The sequence below is a fragment of the Octopus sinensis genome, linkage group LG11, assembly GCF_006345805.1.
Source record: "Octopus sinensis linkage group LG11, ASM634580v1, whole genome shotgun sequence".
Taxonomy (NCBI): domain Eukaryota; kingdom Metazoa; phylum Mollusca; class Cephalopoda; order Octopoda; family Octopodidae; genus Octopus; species Octopus sinensis.
The window spans coordinates 28,690,600-28,713,226 of NC_043007.1; the positions used below are offsets into that span (position 1 = coordinate 28,690,600).

Here is a 22,627-nt window from a genome sequence, read left to right on the forward strand (position 1 = left end):
AAAAGTAGGTGAAAATTGTTGCCTAAATGCCTTAAGACTAGTGTTAATTCGGTGGAGGAGGAAGTGTCATGGTTTGGGGAATGATATCTGGAGATGTGTGGGCCCTTTTGTGTGATTACATGGAAATGTAAATGCAGGAGTTTATAAAACACTTGTAAAAGATCCTGTCTTGCCTGTGCTGAGAAAATTCAAACTAAGCGACCACCATATTCATGCAGGACAATGCCCCATGTCACAAGGCTAAGGTGGTCATGAACTTCCTCAAGGCTGAAAAGGTTTTATTGTTATGGATTGGCCTACTCAAAGCCCAGATCTCAATCCTCTATTGAAAATGTTGTGGAAATATTCTAGGAGAATGTTTGAAAGCCGAAAATCCTAAAACAACTGAGCCAATTATGGAATGCCCTTCAGGAAGAATAGAATAAGATCACCTAGCAAGAAATTGAAAATTTAATTTCCTCATGCAGTCAAAGATGTCAGAGTGTGATTGAAGCTAAAGGGCTTCACACTAAATATTAAATAATTCAGTATTCTCTGTCATTTTTGATTATTTTTGTATTTTTTTCAACCGTTCTGATCATTTGGCTGCCATGGGTTTTGCAGTAAATCACTAAATCATCATAACTTTGGTATTATCCTCTCAAATACACCAAAATCTCAGACAATAACAATTAATATTGTATTTATTGTCTGTGAAAATTATAGAATATAAAACTACTTTGATAAAAACTTATACCTACTTTTCTGACGAAAACAATGCCGTTCTGAACATTTTGACCGCAACTGTATATATGTATATATATATATATATATACATATATACAGAGTTCATTGGACACTAAACTCTGCTTGCGAAGACCTATTGGAGCAAGTGAAATCGGAATCGAAATTGAACCAATCCTATGACTGGCACCCGGCAGTTGCCAGGACCGCTGGACTGACTCCTGTGCAGGTGGCAAGTGAAGAAACACCATTTCGACCCTGTGCTTGAGGAGATCCATTGAGTCAAGTACACCAACATCAAAATCAATGAAACTGCAGTTGTGATCCCTGAGCTGGTGGCACGTAAACAGCACCATCTTAAGGTGGCCGATGCCAGTGCCGCCTAGACTGGCTTCTGTGCCGGTGGCACGTAAAAAGCGCTATCCGAATCGTGGCCGATGCCAGTGTCGCTTCGACTGGCTTCCGTGTCGGTGGCACGTAAAAAGCACCAATCCGATCGTGGCCGTTGCCAGCCTCGCCTGGCACCTGTGCAGGTGGCACGTAAAAAGCACCCACTACACTCAAGGAGTGGTTGGCGTTATGAAGGGCATCCAGCTGTAGAAACACTGCCAGATCAGACTGGAGCCTGGCGCAGCCTTCTGGCTTCCCAGACCCTAGTTGAACTGTCCAACCCATGCTAGCATGGAAAGCAGACATTGAACGATGATGATGATGTATGTATATATATGTGTATATATGTATGTGTATATATATGTATATATGTTTATCTATGTGTTTATATGTATATATATATATATGTATGTATATATATGTATATATATGTATATATATGTATGTATATATATATATGTATGTATATATATATATGTATATATATGTATGTATATATATATATGTATGTATATATATGTATGTATATATATATATGTATATATATATATGTATATATATATATGTATATATATATATGTATATATATGTATGTATGTATATATGTATGTATGTATATATATATGCATGTATGTATATATGTATGTATGTATATATATATGTATGTATGTATATATATATGTATGTATATATGTATATGTATTTATGTATATGTATGTATGTATATATATATATAGGTATGTATGTATATATATATATATGTATTTATGTATATGTATCTATATATATATATATATATATGATTATTTATGTATATGTATATATATATATTATATATATATGTATGTATATGTAATGTATATATATAATATATATATATGTATGTATTTTGTATATGTAATGTATGATATTATATATAAATGTATATGTATTATATATATATAGTATGTAATAATTTATGTATATGTATGTAATAAATATATATATATAATATATATGTATGTATTTATGTATTATGTATGTATTATGTATATGTAGTATATATATATATATATATATATATATATATATATGTAGTATTTATGTATATGTATGTATTTATGTATATGTATGTATTTATGTATATGTATGTATTTATGTATGTATATATGTATGTATGTTATATATATGTATATGTATGTATGTATATATATATGTGTATGTATGTATATATATGTGTATGTATGTATATATATATATGTTATATATATATATATGTAGTATTATGTATGTATGTATTAAGTATATATATATATATATATGTATGTATTATATATGTATGTATGTATATATATATATGTATGTAGTATATATATATATATGTATGTATGTATATCATATATATGTATGTATGTATATATATATATGTATGTATGTATATATATAGTAAATCGAAATTCAAAACACACACACTCGGAGTCCCAAAATCTGCCGGTATTCCCAACGTGAGAGAAACATGTCCTACTGAGTGACTGTCCCTTCACTCATCTTCAAGGGACCGACGCACCACAGAAACGGGCCTCAAGCCAACACACAAACCTGAATAACAATAAAAATAGAAAAACACACCAATGCTGCAGTAATGCTGGTCCAGTCTTTACAGGAAGACACCAAACAACAACAACAAAAGTGGAACTACAACCCTATCCAACAGTGCACCACAACTCCAGCCAAAAACTGCTCCCTAGCAGGAAATTCTTTTTTAGCCATGTTGAACATGGCAAAAGAGATACACAAAAACATTCTAGCCATCACTCAACACCATCCTATGCTATTACCCCAGTGCACCAATTCCCCACATTGCTGCCACTAACACACACAAAAAATCCAAGCCCCCTGCAACAGTCAAAACCAGCCACTACACTAACCTCAACATCTCCTACTCAATGCACCAAGGTGTCAGCCCTTCCATCAATGCACAAAAATGGAAGGTCCAATTCATTGAAGACTGGGTTGGTAACCATAACACACATCCCTTTCTTCATTCTCACTGAGACCCACCTTGACAACCCCACTTGGAAGGAAGAAAGTGAGAGTGAAGAATTTCACAACCATCGCGCGGATCGTATGGCAGGAGGAAGGGTGGAACTGCCATTTTCCTGCATGATTCATTTACGGCAGATGGAAATAGTATATTCTCCAATGGCTACTGTGAATCAGTCCCAGTGCACAACAAAGCCAATGACCTGGACATTAATTGGGCTCTATAGGCCGCCCCAAACACCATACTGTGCTTTAAAGAATGCCTCAACAGCATTAAGTGCTTATTCAACAGTGCCATTCTAGCAACATACTCATGATGGGAGACTTCAATCTACCTGTGTTGACTGGAGACTACAAACTGTTTGAACCAAGCACTCCCGCCTCAACCGCTGACAAAGAAGCAGCAGAGTCACTTTTCGACTTTACGAATGAGTTTTTCTGTCCCAACTTGTCCTTGCAACCAACAAGACATCAGAACATTTTGACCTAGTGTTTAGTAACCACACTAACACTATACATAACGTTACAGTGGAAAAAACCCTTCTTCAGACCATACATGGTCTCTGTAACATGAAATTCCACCAGCCGAAAGCTAATCCTAGTGACCTTCCTCCAGCCCACCCATTTGACAACATGGATCTCCATAAAGCCAACTGGATGCAATCAGAACGAGCTATCAAATGTTGACTGGTCTTTTACACATACACACATCTCCACCAACCATAAAACATCTTGGCAGATCTTTGTAGACACCGTCACAGACATATGTGCAAAACACTCCCCACCAAGACCTGTGAACAAAAATGTGCAGAATCCCCAAAACAGAAAAACCATTATCAGAAAAATAAAAAGAACAAACAAAAAAATAACAAACTAAAGTACTGCCAACAGCAACACACACATTCGACGGCATCGCACTGCTTGAATCCAAAAAATATAACCTCCACCAATGCATGAAGACCCTCATCAATAACCAAAGATCAGCTGAGGAGAAGTGGGCCATTGAAAAAATCAAACTCAAACCCAAAGTGTTCTTTTCATTTGCGAGGAAACGCAGGGTCACTGTCTCCACTGTAGGCCCTCTAATTGACAAAACTGGCACTCTCCAAGATAATGCCAAATCCATGGGCCGAGATACTGCAGAAACAATACTGCTCTGTTTTCAGCAATCCTGATATGGCTGATCTGGGCTGTATCAGTGATGTCAACCCCCAACACACTTATATGGACATAACGTTTAGTGCCCACTGATGTCTTAGCGGCAATAAACGAAATAAAACACAATTCAGCAGTAGGCCCCGATAGGTTCCCTGCTTGTGTCCTGAAGGTGTGTCGACACCAACTTGCATCTCCCCTTGCTAATCTGTGGAGAAACTCACTGGATGCTGGCTATATTCCAAAAAACCTTCTGTCCAGTCTGTTGTCCCAGTTTTCAAAAAGGGAAAAAAGTCCCTTGCAGTGAATTACCGTCCGATCTCACTCACCTCTCATATCATCAAGGTATTTGAGAGGGTGGTGAGATCTCGAATAACCCAATTTCTGGAAAGCAACAGACGGCTGATCTCCAACCACATGGGTTCCGTAATGGAAGGGACTGCCTAACGCAGCTCCTGCATCACTTTGAGGACATTTTGAGAGCTTTGGGAGAGGGCTCCAACACCGATGTGTCATCTACCTTGATTTCAGTAAGGCCTTCGACAGGGTCGATCACAAGATCCTATTGAAAAAAACTATCCAACATTGGTGTCTCTGGAAAGTACTGAAATGGATTTAGTGTTTCCTGACAGACAGATCTCAAATGTGTAGTTGAAGGGGTAAAACAAGCCCAGACAAGTCAGTAGTGGCGTTCCGCCGGCCTGTGCTGGGCCCCCACTTTTTTCTCATTTCATTATTAATGACATTAATGACATCATCAAGCACAGCAACATAAAAATCTTTGCAGATGACTCCAAGCTACAGAAGGTCATAAATGAGGCGAGTGACCGGGACATGCCTTCAGTCAGATCCTACTGGCTGTTATCCAATGGGCAGAAAAAAACAATATGCTGCTGAACGAGGATAAATTTGAGCTAATCCACTTTGGAAAAGAGGATGCCCTGAAACTCCATACTCCCTTCTTCAGTGAACTCTCGCGGCGTCCAACAACATCAGAGACTTGGGAGTAATTGTGGACAACAACGTAAGCTGGGCCACTCATATAAACACCAAAGTTGACATGGCCCGCAGAATGTGTTCCTGGATTCTCAGAACTTTCCAGTCGAGAGATATCCACACCATTATCCTTCTCTTCTCCACTTTTGCCTGACCCCACCTTGAATACTGTTGTCCACTGTAGTCTCCCCACACAATACAAGGTATCATAAAAGTTGAAGCACCTCAAAGGGCAATCACAAAAAAGATAGATGGCATGACAGGCCTCGACTATTGGGGTCGGCTAGAAAAGCTAAAACTCTATTCTCTCCAACGTCGTCATGAGCGCTACATCATCTGCATGATGTGGAAAATATTCCATCAGCATTGCCCAAATGATGTTGGCATCACCTTTAAGGTACATCCAAGGCTTGGGCCCCGTGCCATCCGCCCAAACAAAAATCGCACTCTCATCTCATAACAACAATACGGCACAATTACTTCACCTCAATTGGCCCCGCTCTCTTTAACATTACACCAAAACACATAAAACAGAAACTGACCCTATAGGGTTCAAGAAGTCTTTGGACAGATTCCTTCAAGAAATCCCGGATAAACCCCCTACACCTGGATATGTCTCTGTAAACAATAACTCTCACTACTGAGTGGGCCATAGTGCCCAAATTCTGACTTGAAGACTTCACCAGGTGGTGATTAGTTAAGTTGGGCCATTTCACCCCCGGCCACCTGGGCCAAGTATAATGGCACCGTACCCTATAAAGTATCAAAGTATATATATATATGTAGGTATATTATATGTATGTATGGTAGAGAATATATATGTTGTATATATATATGTATGTATGATATATGTATATGTGTATATATATATATATTGTATGTATATATATGAATGTATATGTATGTATATATATATGTACATAAATAGTATTTAATATATATATATATGTATGTATATATGTATGTACATAAATATATTTATATATATATATATGGTATATGTATGTACATAAATATATTTGTAATATATATATATATATATATGTGGTGTATATATATGTGTGTAATATATATATATGTGTGTGTATTCTATCTATATGTGTGTATATATATATTGTGTGTGTATATATATATATAGTGTATATATATATATATATATATATGTCTATATATATATATATATATATATATGTATATATATATGTATATATATGTGTGTGTCTATAATATATATATATGTATGTATGTATGTATGTATATATGTATATATTTATGTATGTATATATTTATGTATGTATATATTTATGTGTATGTATATATTTATGTATGTATATATTTATGTGTATGTATATATTTATGTATGTATATATTTATGTATGTATATATTTATGTGTATGTATATATTTATGTATGTATATATTTATGTATGTATATATTTATGTATGTATATATTTATTTATGTATGTATATATGTATGATATATGTATATGTATATATGTATGTATATATGTTATGTAGTATATGTATGTATATATGTATGTATGTATATATGTATATATATGTATGTATATATGTATGTGTATATCTATATATTATGTATATATGTATGTATATATGTATGTATATATGTATGTATATAGGTATGGTATATATATATGTATGTGTATATATATGTATGTATATATTATGTATGTGTGTATTATGTATGTGTATATATATATATATGTATGTGTGTATATATATATATATATATGCATATATATATATGTATGTGTGTATATATATATATATATATGTATATATATGTATGTATCGGTCCTTCTTGCCGAACTCCTAAATGACGGGTCATAGAGACACTAGCATTAGTTGTCAAGCAATGTTGGGGGTGACAAACATACAAACATATACATTTTCATATATATATATATATACACACACACACACACTTATTCAACAGGCTACTTTCAGTTTCCGTCTACCAAGTCTACTCACAGGGCTTCGGTTGGCCCAAGGCTATAGTAAAGATATTTGCCGAAGGTGCCACACAGTGGGACTGAACCCAGAACCATGTTGTTGGTAAGGAAGCTACTTAGCACAAGTCACTCCTATGGCTATATATATATATATATATATATATGTATGTATGTATGTTAAGTATGTCATCATCATCACCATCGTATATATATTACATATGTATATATATTTATTATGTATGCATATATGTATATATTATGTATATATATGTATGATGTATATTTTGTGTGTGTATATATATATATATATCTGACGTATATATGTATATATATATATATATATTATGTATATTAAGTATATATATGATGTATATTATGTATATATATATATGATGTATATATGTATATATACATATATATGCATGTAGGGATGAAGAGGTGAAGCACGACCTTTGGACATTTGGCTTCACCGAGGCAATGACCAGTGACCAAGACTTTTGGAAATATGCTGTGCTTGAGAAGACCCGGCAAGCCAAGTGAGACCATAACTTCATGGCCTATGGCAGGGTTGTAATGAGCCCACTTATGTGTACGTGTGTGAACAGCCATGCTACATGGCAGTGAAACATGGGCCATAACTGCTGATGACATGTGTAAGCATGTTAGTAGTGAAGCCAGTATGCTCCATTGAATGTGGAAGTGCCCTGAGAGAAAAATTGGGCATAAGAAGCATCAGATGTGGTGTGCATGAGTGACGACTGTGCGGGTATTGTGATGTGCTGCTTATGGATAAGGACAGTTGTGTGAAAAAGTATCACACCCAAGAAGTAGTGGGAACCTGTGGAAGAGGTAGACCCAGGAAACTTGGGATGAAGTGTTGAAGCACAATCTTGAAACATTGGGCCTCACGGAGGCGATGACAAGTGACTGAGACCTTTGAAGATATACTGTGAAGACCCGGCAAGCCAAGTGGACTGTGCCAGTGCTGCATCACCGGCCCATTTAAGAGTACACTTCAATCATTAGGCAATAAACTGTGCTTGTGAAGACCTGTTGAGTCAAGTGAAGTCATTGTTGTGGCTGATGACAGTACTGCTTGATTGGCACCTGTGCTGGTGGCATGGAAAAAGACCATCTGAGCGTGTTCAATGCTAGGGCTGGTTGACTGGCCCTGTGCCAGTGGAACTCAGTGTGGTCGTTGCCAGTGCCGCCTTACAGGCTCTGGTGCTGGTGGCATGTAAAAAGCACCATTTAAGTGTGGTACTCACTACTCTCTGGGTCATTGGCATTAGGAAGGGCATCAAGCTGAAGAAATTTTGCCAGATTAGATTGGAGCCTGGTTCAGCCTTCTGGCTTGCAGGCCCTCAGTCAAACCGTCCAACCCATGCCAGCATGGAAAGTGGACATTAGACGACACTGATGATGTATGTTTGTATGCATGCATGTATGTATGTGCATATATACACACACTCATACACACTTACGTAAGTATTTGTGTATATGTATATACACACATTCATGTATGTATGTGTGTATAGATATACATTTAAATATGTTTATGTACATGTGTATATGTATACATTTCTATATGCATATGTATACATTTATATATGTATCTATGTATATATATATATTTGTGTATATATGCATTTATATATATGTATAAATGTGTAAATATATAATTACATGTGTATATATATATATATATATATATATATTGTATATATATTCATATATGTATGTTTATATACATTTATATATGTATGTTTATATGTATATACGTTTATATATGTGTATATACATTTGTGTATGTATATACATTTATATATGTATATGTGTATATACATTTATATATGTATGTATATGAATGTGTATGTATGCATACATTTATGTATGGGTATGTATGTGTATCTATATATAGTCATGTATGTGTGTGTGTATATATATATATATCATCATCATCATCGTTTAACGTCCGTTTTCCATGCTAGCATGGGTTGGACGGTTCGACAAGGGTCTGGGAAGCCAAGAGGTTGCACCAGGCTCCAATCTGATCTGGCAGTGTTTCTACAGCTGGATGCCCTTCCTAACGCCAACCACTCTGAGAGTGTAGTGGGTGCTTTTTACGAGCCAGGTGAGGCTGGCAATGACCACGATCAGTTGGTGCTTTTTACATGCCATTGGCACGGAAGCCATTCAGCGGTCCTGGCAACGATCATGCTCAGATGGTGCTCTTAGCGCTCCACTAGCATGGATGCCAGTCAAGCAATGCTGTCATTATATTTGTATACACACACACACACATGTATATATATATATACATTAGACAAAAAGAGATAAGAAAGCCAAATCTGAGGTGTTTTCAGGACATTTATAAGGAAAGTGATATATAGTCTTACAGCTGTTTCTGGGATAGGATGGATATTCCTTTATCAGAGACGATGTGAGATGGTTAAACAATGGTAAATGTTTGAGTTCGAAATAAGGAATTATTGTGTCAAAGGAGGAGACAGGGAAATAAGAGAATGAAAGTGCAAGTGAAATATGTAAAATATAAAACATGGAACTGCAACTATATATATATATATAAAAAAAAACTAATGTGTTATATTACACTTGTAGTTTCATTCTCTTATTTCCCTCCATATTCCCTGTCTCCTCCATTCCCACAATAATTCCGTATTTCTAACTCGAACATTTAACTCTATTTAACCATCTGACATCATCTCTGATGAAGGGATATTCATAATATCCCAGAAACAGTTGTTAGACTATATTTCTCTCTTTCCTTATAAATGTCCTGAAAACTCCTCACAGCCTTGACTTTGTTACCTATTTTTGTCTAATATATATATGTGTATATGTATGTATATATATGCATGTATATATATGCACGTATGTGTATATGCATGTATATATGTACATGTGTATATGCATGTATATATGTGTATATATGTACAATATATATATATATGTATACATGTCTATGTTTATATGTATTTTTATATTTATGTATATATATATATATGTGTACATGTATATATATGTATATTTGTATACATGTATATATATATACATATGCATGTATATATATATACATATGCATGCATATATATATATACATATATATATATGCATATATATACATATGCATACATATACACTTACGTATCCATTCATATATATATATATATATACACATTTATATGTATAACTGCATTATAAAAACATGTATCGGTATGTGTGTGTATATGAACATGTATGTATATACATGTATATATATATATATATATATATATATATATATATATATATATTATATATATACACACACACACATATTACACGTGTATGTATACATGTATATATATACATATGTGTATACATGTATATATGCATACATGTATATATGCATAGGTGTATATATATATATATATGTACGTATACATGTATATATATGTACATATATATGTATAAATGTGTACATACATGCATATATATATGGTTAATGGTTATATATATATATATATAAATAAATAAATAATATAATATAAAATAAATATAAGAGAGTGGTCACTATATGGCTCACTCTAGCACCAGTTAATCCAAAAGGTTTCAACCACAAAAATACATGTTTCCCATGAAAGCCAGTACGATTGTTAGCTCACACGGACAGGGCAAATAAAAAATAACAAAAATACAGATTATTTTGGGACAATTGTTTCGCTATATATATATATATATATTGATACACAAACATTGTACAGTTCTAGACATTTGATATATTTCTTTTTGTCATTAAGCTAATTAAAGAATTTCGTTTTAATAGCTGAATGTCCGTGAGTTTTCTTCCAAGCTTTTGTTCTGTCTTCACACACACACACATGGAGATGATGGTAGGTAGCAGCAAAAATGAAACCATTTTATGTCGTTCGGAATAATTTAACAAATTCGACGAGTAATTTAGTAGTTTTAAGTGAACAGACGCACGCACTTGCTCTTGCTCTTATATACATACCGCCACAGACACATTATGATGATAGACATAATATATATATATATGTGTGTGTGTGTGTGTGTGTGTGTGTATGCATGTATGTATACACACATGTAGACATATATATGATCGGATTTGATTGAATGGAAGCCTACTGCCTTGCAAATAGCAGTGAGCCTGTCTGAATGTATGCACGTGTGTCATGTATCTCTATGAAGGAATAAATATTTATATATAAATATAAGAGGGGAATTTTTTTAACCACTATGTGGAAACCCTTATGCTAGAAGAAGATCCGCTATGGTCTTAACCACATATATATATATATGTGTGTGTGTGTGTTAAAGCTGAAGTTCTGATGAAGATATACACGCTCACATATCGTGCCTTACATAAATGTCGGTTATGTACGCGTGTGTCTCTAGCCGTGTATATATTATATTTGTGTCAGTCCCGTCGTATATACATCTGTGTCAGTATCTACATTCATGTGTGTGTGTGTGTGTAGCTCTACATCAAGATGGCGGCTGTTGGTGTTAACCTCATGTCTCTCTTTCTCTCTCTCTCTCTCTCTCACCCCATTAATATTTTTACTACACCGATATCTTCTTCTGTATAAATTATGTCTCTAGAATATGTACAACATTGCATTTGCCGGCTGATGGAGAATATTGAACGAAAATTTAAATTATCAGCGAAACTTTCCCATTTCCCCCAACACACACTCACATTGTGTTCGTGTGTATTTAATGGTTCTTCCCTCGTCATATTTGCAATAATTTTCCTTTTCTGCCATTTCAAATGAGCAAATGGAATCATTAGCGCATCGGGCAAAATACTTAGCGGCATTTCTTCCCGGTTTTACATTCGCTGTTGAGATCCCGCCTTTCATTTTCCCAGGGTTAATAAAAAGAAGTAGTTATCAAATACTGGGGTTCGTGTCCACTAATTCCTTCCCCTCCAAATTTCTAGTCAGAAACAATTCTATTAATAAGAATGATTTGGAGAAAAATATTGTGTTTTGTTGATGAGTATGCACGAAACTGCTGGCCCTCGAGCCACCTTGCCAATCCTTCTTTCCCATCCACAGAAAGACCTGCTCCGCATATTTCATCGTTTCGCCATTATTTCGTTCAGATTGTTTTATAGTTTATATTATATTGATACACGAGAAGAAATTGTGTTGGAATTTTGCTAATTTCTCAATTACAAAAATTTATCGTTGATGTAAATATTATTTCCTCCTGTATTTCTTGTGTGTTCGTCTTTCACGAATTCTTATTCACTGTCCAAGCAGCAGCACATGGATTTTGGCAGCAGCTGATTGTCGACATTCTACAACACTTAATGTTTCAATGCTACTTATTATTAGACGAGAGACTGGATAACTTTTCATATCCCAAAAACCATTTGTATGAGGAGAGATCGGATAATAAAGAGGTTTTAGGCATGCCAACCTTTATTGTTATTAATGGTAGTGCCAGCCGCTGTCGGAACATCCACCTCATTTTATTCACAGCTGAAATATAACCCCCCCCCCCAAAAAAAAAGCAAAAATTATTAAAATGTTTACGTCTATTTCATCAGTCTATTTGACTACGTAGAGTTCAATATATAATAGCATTAACCTTTATAAGTTGGCTTTGATCGATTATATACGCAGAAGCATATGTTGTGTATTAACCTCAATACAACCTCCTCTCATTTTATAATCCTCATAATAATAATAATTTTCATTTAGTATTTTACAAAATGGCTTTCGTATAGAAATGGTTATCCAAATTAGTCGTTTTCTATTTTTTCTTTGTTCTCTATTAGGTTTTTGCATCTCATTAATAAAATACAAATCAAATGCTAAGGATTTGGCTCAGTTAAAATACTGGAGTCGATCTAATAAAGTTCCAATTATGTTCATGGGGTGGTGGTGATCCAGTTAGCTGTCTCATGTCGGTTAGACATTTCATTTGTATTCTACCCACCCCCAATCATATTGGTGCCCTGTGTGTATATAAATGTTTCCTTTGACTACAAAGTAGCAGGGGTCATTCCAAGAATCCACTGGACAATGTATTTGTGAATGTACAAACAAGATGTGATGGTCACAGCTGCAATAGGTCTGGTGGATCAGGGCTTACTTGGGGTTAAACAGCATCTCCATGTTTTGTCTTTCACTGACTAAAATGGCTGTTATGGGTAAATATGACACTGGAATGTCACAAAGAGTGGAATGGCTGGGAGGAATAGTAGAGCACCAGATTTCTGTTTTTTTTGTTTCATCCCTCAACATTTCATCCAAGCTGGATTGAGAACCAGTTGGGTTATCCTCACTGATGGCCCTTGTTCTGCAAATTTCTGGCCTTGTTGTAAAATTGTTGTTGTTGTTGTTGTTGTTCAAGTTGTAACCTAGCAGAATCGTTATTGCACTGGATAAATTGCTTAGTGGTATTTCTTGTTGACTTTACATTCATCATCATCACCATCGTTTAACATCCGTTTTCCTTGCTGGCATGGGTTGGACGGTTCGACTGGGGGTCTGGGAAGCCAGGAGGCTGCACCAGGCTCCAATCTGATCTGGTAGTGTTTTCTACAGCTGGATGTCTTTCCTAATGCCAACCACTCAGAGTGTAGTGGGTGCTTTTTAGGGGCCAGAGGGGGCTGGCATTGACCACGTTCAGATGGTGCTTTTCACGTGTCAGCGGTACAGGAGCCAGTCGAGGTGAGGGGGCTGGCATTGACCACGTATGGATGGTGCTTTTTACATGCCACTGGCAACAGGGAGCTAGACAGGTAGCACTGGCATCAGCCACAACTACAATTTCCATTTGATTGTGGTTTGATTTGATGTTGATGTTCTTCATTCAATAGGTCTCCCCAAGCACAGCATGTCACCCTACAATCGAAAGGTACTTTTGTTAAGTGGGCTGGTTATGCGACACTGGCATAGGCTACAGCTGTGGTCTCACTTAATTTGTCAGGTCTTCTCAGTCACAGCATATCTCCAGAGGTCTCACTCTTTTGTCATTGCCTCTGTGACGCCCAGCATTCAAATGTCATGCTTCACCACCTCATCCTATGTCTTCCTGGGTCTCCCTCTGCCACGGGTTCCTTCAACTGTTTGGGAGTGGCACTTCTTCACATAGCTCTCCTCATCCATCCTTAGTACTTGACCACACCAGCACAGACGTATCTCTTGCATGCCACACCCAATACATCTTATGTCCAACATTTCTCTCAGGGTGCTTACACTCTGTCATGTGTGCACACTGACATTACACATCCAGCGGATCATGCTAGCTTCATTTCTTTCAAGCCTACATGTCTTCAGCAGTCATCGCCCATGTTTCACTGCTGTAAAGCATGGCAGTTTGCACACATGCATCATACAATCTACCTTTCACACTGAGCGGGAGACCCTTTGTCACCAGTTGGGGTAGAAGCTTTCTGAATTTTGCACAGGCAATACTTATTCTAGTAGTAACACTCTCTGAGCATCCACCTCCACTACAGACTTGGTCACCTAGGTAGTGGAAGCTATCAACAACTTCTAGTTTCTCACCCTGGCATGTGATGGAATCTGTTTCCTGAGTATCTGTGGTGTTTATTGCCCCTCTGCATCTGCCACACATGAAAGTTATCTTCCAGGTAAATCTTCCTTTGATGTTGCTGCACCTCTTATATGTCCATAGCTTACACTGGGTTCATCTTATGGAGTTTCTACCTACACCTTTTCTACAGACCGAGCAGGGCCATGCACCTGAAGAGATGTGTGATGTGTTCGCCTTCCTACTTACTAGGACTTTGGTTTTTGTGACATTGGCTCTAAGGCCTTTCACTTCTAAACCTTGCTTCCACATCTGAAATTTCTTCTCTAGTTCTGTTAGTGATTCTGCTATGAGGGCCAAGTCATCTGCGTAGAGGAGCTCCCAGGGGCAACCTATCTTGAATTCCTCTGTTATTGCCTGAAGGACTATGATGAATAAAAGGGGGCTGAGGGTTGATCCTTGGTAGACCCCTACTTCTACCCGGAATTCTTCACTATACTCATTGCCAACCCTAACCTTACTAATGACATCCCTGTATAGGGCCTATACAGCCCTTATTAACCATTTGTCAATCTCTAGTTTCTGCATCACTCACCAGATAAGGGATTGGGAGACCTTGTCAAAGGCATTCTCCAAGTCCATAAAAGCCAAGTATAGAGGTTCATCTTTGGTTAGGTAATTCTCCTGCAGTTGCCGTACCAGGAATATAGCATCAATAGTGCTTCTACCTGGGACCAATGCTGCTCAGGTCCATTTTGCCTATCTTCCTTTCCAGGTCCATAAAAAAGTACCAGTTGAGTAGTAGTGGGACAGGGTCGATGGAATCAAGTTATCTCCTGGCATTGTGCCCAAAATTAGAAGCCATTATTATTATTATTATTATTATTATTATTATTATGGTGAGCTGGCAGAATCTTTGGCACATCAGACAAAATGGTCCTCTTTATGTTCTGAGCTCAACTATTACCAGGTCACCTTCGCCTGTCATCCTTTCAGAGTCCATAAAATAAAGTGCTAGACAAGTGCTGTGCCAAAATTTGACACTGCTATTGTTGCTGTCATTCAAAAATATCAAGTTTTCTTTGTGTTGTCTAAATTCAAAGTCCATCAATATGGTATGTGGGAGAATCTAGTATAATGTAGTCTGATGATGGCTAAATTCAATGTTGGTTTATCTCCCATATATTCACACCATGTATGGATTGCTTATGGAATCGGGTTTATGTGAGACTAATAGATCCTGCTTTCTTTTTGTTTTTTAAAGAAATGATTTGGTATCTCTGTTATTGCAGTGTTTTATTTAATATTTTGTATATTTTCCTATTGTGAGATTAGTTAGAAAGGATGTAGAGATTTGACAAAAATACCTTGTGGTATTTATTGCCATTTATGTTCTGAGGTGAAATCCTGCTGAGGTTATCTTTGCCTTTCACATTTCCGTGTTAAAACACCAGCCAGACACTAGAATTGATTTAATCAATCATAGATCAGAAATGAGCATTAGTTCAAAACTTGTCACTTTTGTTTTATTTTCTACATATTACAAATTTTGCTCAACTCCAGCCATAATATTAACAACCAGCCCACCCATATGGCCACGTTCACATTTAAATATAAATCTATTTACATTATCACTGGTGACATGGGATTTTAATTCATTATGACACAGCTAGTTTACTAAATCCTAATTAAAACAAGCAATCAACTCCTCATTAGATGGCTAAATGTCAATGATTTAACTATCTTTCTGCTATGGCTACTATTTCACACCAGTTACTTGGTCTTTTAATTTCATTTTTCGATCTCCCAGAATTTCATTGGTTGTCCCTTACATAAATACTTTCTGAAGCTGTCCACCTATGATGGACATCTGTCTTAAAAATAAACACTATATTCTCACACTTGTAACTGTTATTAGTACCTTTTTATTTTCTGATTATTTTGGGGAGAATTATTACTTGGTGGTTATTTTATATAAAATAATATTTAGTGGGTGGGAGGGAAGCTGAATGTAATTAGCAAACTAATATTTCAGATTGTTTATTTACATCTCTCCACCAGTATCATATGATACTCCTTATGACATCACATGATACACCTTATATCACATGACCATATCAGTACAGTTGCTTCTCAGCTGATGTCTGAAGAGATGACCAAAAGTGGATGCTGGTTGTTAGAAGTGGGACAAAATATAACATGTCATATTGCATATGTCATAACTCATGGTAGAACAAATTTCTCAAGACTTCATTTTTTGAACACAAATTTTACATTTTTCCGAATGGTCCTCAGATGTTTTTTTCAATAAACATCTGCAACAGACTGTCTTTTGTATGTGTGACTGAAGTTGCCCTCATCATCTGTTGACATCCATCTTCCATGCTGACATAGGCTGGACAGTTTGACAGGATGTAATGGGTCCAACGGCTGCATCGTGTTCCAATATCTGTTTTGACATAGTTTCTACAGCTGGATGTCCTCAATGCCAACCATTTTAGTGTGGCTTGGGTGCTTTTTTGTGACTTAAGTACAAGCGAGGTCACTATGCCCTTGCAAGACTAAGATCCCCTTTGAGTGAGTGGGGCTACATCTTTATGCTAGATGAGAGGGTAAAGTATGAGAGAAGGGGTCAGAAAAGAACAGGTTTCTTGCTGTAGATGAGTTACATGGCTACTCACATTATAAGAGAAAGGGTGGTAGTGACTAGGGTGGAAATAGAGGTAAAATAGTGATGAGGGGTCAGGGTACACCCTCAAGGTATGAAGTGAGTAGTAGTGGAGACAAAACCCCAGAAATGTGGGTAGGTAGTATAAGGAGAGTCAGGGATGGTTAGAGATGGGGGAATCTGGTGAATGAAGGAATGAAGATAATCATTGGGCCATGAGTTGGAGGTGGTAGGGGAGAGTAGGTGATGAGTGGCAGGAGCAGAATAGTAATAATGATACAGTAGATAGGGAAAAGATGAGAGATGACATGTGGTGGGGTGGACTGCAAGGTTGTGAGAAATGGATGACAGTGGAAATGGAGAGACAATTTGGTGGCACAGAAATATTGATGGAGTACAGTATTAAGTAGGATGGATATCAAGTGAAATGTTTCTGGCTAGTGAGAAAGATAACAAGTACCAAGAGAAAATGAGGCAGCTTTGCTCACATTTAATTAGTGCAGTTAAGCAGGGGATTATAGAGGGATTGTGTGTTCTTAGCTTATATTGGGTACAACATACAAAGTTAATACCTACCCCATTTCTGAATATTGAGCAAATCCATTTCCCTGAGACACCAGACTCCTCTTGTCTCCCACTTATTAAAACCTTCAACTGTACTAAGGTTTCTCGAGCCCTCCTGATTCTGGAGTTAGCTTCCATGCTTAGAATTTCTTCTCTAATTCCACCATAGATCCAGCTATGAGAACTACATTGTTAGCATACAGAAATGATGGACACCAGCTTTCCCTCTCATGTCTTTGTTTTATCTCTCATTGCTGTCGACTTGAATTGCTGATCTCTTTGTAGGGTCAGCATGAGACGGCCCCCTTTTATTCCATGCATTCTCCACATTCAACAGCTTCTCATAATAGCCCAGCCACACCAAATGTCATTCATATCAATGGTGAATAGAACTTACTTCAAATATACATCTCACCAATGGTGTCTCAGTTCTTGCAAACACTGCCTTGTGTTCCTGAACACTTTGTGTCTCTCACATAGAACAGGCATGGATCTCTTCATGTTCACCTAACCCATTACCAAGTATACCTGTCACTTAGTTGCCCTTCTACCCATTTGGTAATGCTCCCTACTACCACTTCCTGGTTTTTTTCCTTGCCTGTCTCTTAGCTTTTACTGTGTCATATCAACTGTGTCATTCCACCATCATGTCACCTTCAGCTTGGCTGGAATTTTGCTCCATTCATATGCCTGAGTTGCTGCTTATTTCACAGAAATTCCCAATTGTCATTTATTGCTACAGATATCTTAACCCTTTCTTCCTACAATCATTATGCATCAGTTTGAATTTCTCCAAACCTCCAAAGTGTCCCTGTCTTTTAGCTTCTCTGTCTTCTTCTTAACATCTGTTTTTGTGCCTCCCTAGTTCTGACTCTGAGGTCATTAACCACCAATCTATGTTTCGTGCTACATTCTTTGCCAGGAAAAGTTTTCCTCTTTACAATGGCCCTTCTGCCCACTATTCTGGTGTGGATGAAATCTGACCTGTGTCCACCAGATTGCTAGATGGTGAGGTTTCTGAAAGTGTGTGTGTCACACAAGTAACTAAATCAGTTGCATCATGGGTGGAGCATTCTACCTTCCTCACTTCTTGAACCATGTCTACAGCCTCCATCTATCTCACGAAAGCCAACATTGTGTTGGCAAACGTGTTCATTTGAGGTTGCCAACAACAATAATGAAGACACCGTCAACCATTGAGGTAGTCTTTTAGAATGGGGTCTTTCTGTTTTTCAGCCAATCCTGCCTGTGGGTGGATGCAAAGATAAATGTTGTGCAGTTGTAACTAGTTGCATTGTAATTATCCCATCAGACACTGATTACTTCAATTTCTTTATCCATTTCTCAGTTAACAGTATGTCTACCCCACCTCTGCTATTACTGTTACTCACCCAGAAGGATTTGTATTTCTGTCTTATTCCATCCACTCATCTCTGCTCCCGAATCTCTCCAATCTCACCAGACTTGCTTACATTGTGCCTATGTTGATGGTTGTAGCCTTAAAGTTTTGGAACCTATGAGGAGTGGTATTTTTGGTAGAGCTGTTTGATGGTGTCTGCACCTGTGAGGTAGAAGAAAAATTGAGCCATGGCTTGCTAGTTGTTGGTAGATTTATGCACATTACTTTTGTCCTTTCATTTAATTTGCCATCATTCATTCTCCATCGCTTGCTGCACATGCAACTATAAATGCAATTTACAACTGTTATTTAGAAATATTCCTAATGGTGTTAACATTACTGATGCTATGGATGTTTGCTATGACTTTTTATTGCCCTCATTTGGTGGGTTGTTGGTTCTGATATGGGGTGGATCTAGTGGGTAGCTGTATTTGTTTCATGAAGTGTGTGTTCTGTGGGAGGATACAATCATAGAAATGGTGGTAAGTTGGAAGCGTTTTTACTAATCAGGGGAGTGAAGTAAGATTTATTGGTAAGGGTGGGGTTGCATGGATGCCTTGTGAATGTGTGATGGCCAGCTGGAGTATTTTAGTGAAAGTTATGGAAGTAAGCTCTGGAAAGAAAAGAGGGTAGTTTAACATGAGTTAGAGAAGGAAACCTGGTAAAAAGGTTAAATTTAACAAATTTGAATATAAAAGGTGTTAGGTGAATGAATGTGGAAAAGGAAAGACAAAAGAAAAAGTATTGGTTTTCTTTTATTGTATTGGTTGTTTGATGAAGATATATTGAAATAACAAACCCATCCAACCCACATCAGCTTTGACAAACAGATGATCTAAATATCTGACAGCAGTTACTCAGAAGACCAATATTTATCACCATTTATTGATCTTGTTAAACAGTGTTTCCTAAAGTTTATATCAATGAAGACGCAGTTGGCATACAATTACTTCTAGTCACTTATTAGATCGGCAGTTTCCCTCTTACAGAACAGAATGGAATATATATTCAAACGCACGCTCGCTATTAATTTAACCTTTAATATTATCTGGTTAGCACTAGGGTTAAGGGTTAAAATTCACATTTGACTTTGATGTGTATTAATTGTTGTTGAATGTTTGCTATGTGGTCTACCTCAAGAATAAATTGGATTGAAAGTCAATTAACACTGAGATCATTGGAATGTAATGTCAGTCTGTTAGATAGAAATGATTTGAAGTTAATAGTTGAACTCCTTATTTTTTAAAATCCAATTCTTTCTACTTAGTTGAGTGTAAGATTTCTCTATTTTTCTTCATGTTCTTAAAATCTTCTCAGAGTTTTCATGAAATCTTATTTTCTGTGTTTCAGCTGAAGTTGGATATGTACAAAGTAAAACTTGCTGAAGGTGTTTCTTTGGAGAAGGACCAACTGGTGAGTATTGAGTTTTGGGGGAAAATAGATGAAAAATAACAAGTTAATTCTTGACCAGGTAACTATTTTGGGTGAGAGATGTTTGCAAGAGAGATGTTTGCACTGGTATGGTCATGTACTGCGGATAGATGAGGAGAGATGTGTGAAGAAGTGCCACTTCCAAACAGTTGAAGGTATCTGGGGGAGAGGTAGACCAAGGAAGACATGGGATGAGGTAGTCAAGCATGACCTTCGAACGTTGGGCCTTACAGAGGCAATAACGAAAGACCGAGATCTCTGGAGATATGCTGTGACTGCAAAGACCCGGGCTGCTTCCTCCACCAGTTTCGCATAGCCCCAGCCCATCTAAAGTACCTGGATTGCAGAACGACCTGCTGTTCTTACCTTGGATCGTAAGGTGACCTGCTGTGCTTCAGGAGAATTATTGAGTCAAGTACATGAATATCAGTATCAAAACAAATATCAAATGGAAATTGTAGTTAAGCGATACTTGTGCCGACAGCATGTAAAAAGCACCATCCAAACGTGGCCGATGCCAGCGTTGCCTTGGCTGGCTTCTGTGCCGGTGCACATGGCCTGCTGTGCTTGAGGAGACCTATTGAGTCAAGTACGTCAACATCAAAATAAATATCAAATGGAAATTGTAGTTGTGATACCTGTGCCGGTGGCACATAAAAAGCACCGTCCGAACGTGGCTGATGCCAGCGCCGCCTTGACTGGCTTCTGTGCCGGTGGCATGTAAAAAGCACCAACTGATTGTGGCTGCTGCCGGCCTCCCCTGGCACCTGTGTCGGTGGTATGTAAAAAGCACCCACTACACTCAGGAGTGGTTGGCGTTAGGAAGAGCATCCAGCTGTAGAAACACTGCCAGATCAGACTGGAGCCTGGTGCAGCCTCCTGGTTTCCCAGACCCCGGTTGAACCGTCCAACCCGTGCTAGCACGGAAAACGGACGTTAAACAATGATGATGATGATGAAGTCGTAATTTTGTCTTCAGGGACTCCATTCTGACATTAAAAAAAAAATTTATTTCTCTAACTTGCATTCAGTTGAATAAAGATAGAAGAAAGATATATGTATAGGCACAGATGTGGTTGTCTGATTAGAAGTTAAGCTCCTCAACCATATGATTTTGGATTCAGTCCCACTGTTTGGCACCTTGGGCAAGTGTATTATGGCACTGTGCTGACCAAAGACTTGTGAGTGTATTTGTTTGACAGAAATTGAAAGAAGCCGAACGTGTGTGTGTGTGTGTTACTGTCTTGACGTCGCATGATGGCTGTGAGCGAGTGTTAACCATCATACAAGCAATGACTTTCATTTCCAATCATCTGTAAAAACTTGTCTGACCATGGGGGAAATATTGATGAGGGCTGGTGACAAGAAGGGCATCCAGTTGTAGAAAATCTGCTTTATAAATTCTGCCAGCCCATGCAAGCATGGAAAAAATGGATGCTAAAGTGATGTTACTCTTGATATTTTCCATTACTCCCCAGAGTAATGGATATTATTTCTTTCTCAAGCAGTCAAAAATGGTTCCTAGTTTGTGAAATGAAAAATAAAAATTACATCTGTTTAAATCATCTTTTTTATGGTTTGATCATTTTGTGTAGCCCTTTTGCAAAAGAAGACACTGTACAATATAGTGCAATCTTTAATTTTTGTTAGATGACAAATCAAAATCTTGATACAGTAGACTGATTCTAAAGAATATTCTGTATTTATTGTAGCATTTCCAATTGACATGTTTTGTTGAATTTTATCTTCAAACCTTCATCATCTCCA

The 22,627-nt window shown here is 37.1% G+C and overlaps 1 protein-coding gene across 4 annotated transcripts in view; it reads left to right on the forward strand.

Moving 5' to 3' along the window:
• LOC115216996 (caprin-1) overlaps positions 1-22,627 on the forward strand; it is a 54,861-nt gene that overhangs the window by 5,245 nt on the left and 26,989 nt on the right. For all 4 annotated transcript variants that reach the window (XM_029786510.2, XM_036507265.1, XM_036507264.1 and 1 more), the window contains exon 2: positions 20,780-20,842. In XM_029786510.2, the coding sequence (XP_029642370.2) occupies positions 20,780-20,842 (63 nt within the window). The remainder of the gene's footprint in view (positions 1-20,779; positions 20,843-22,627) is intronic.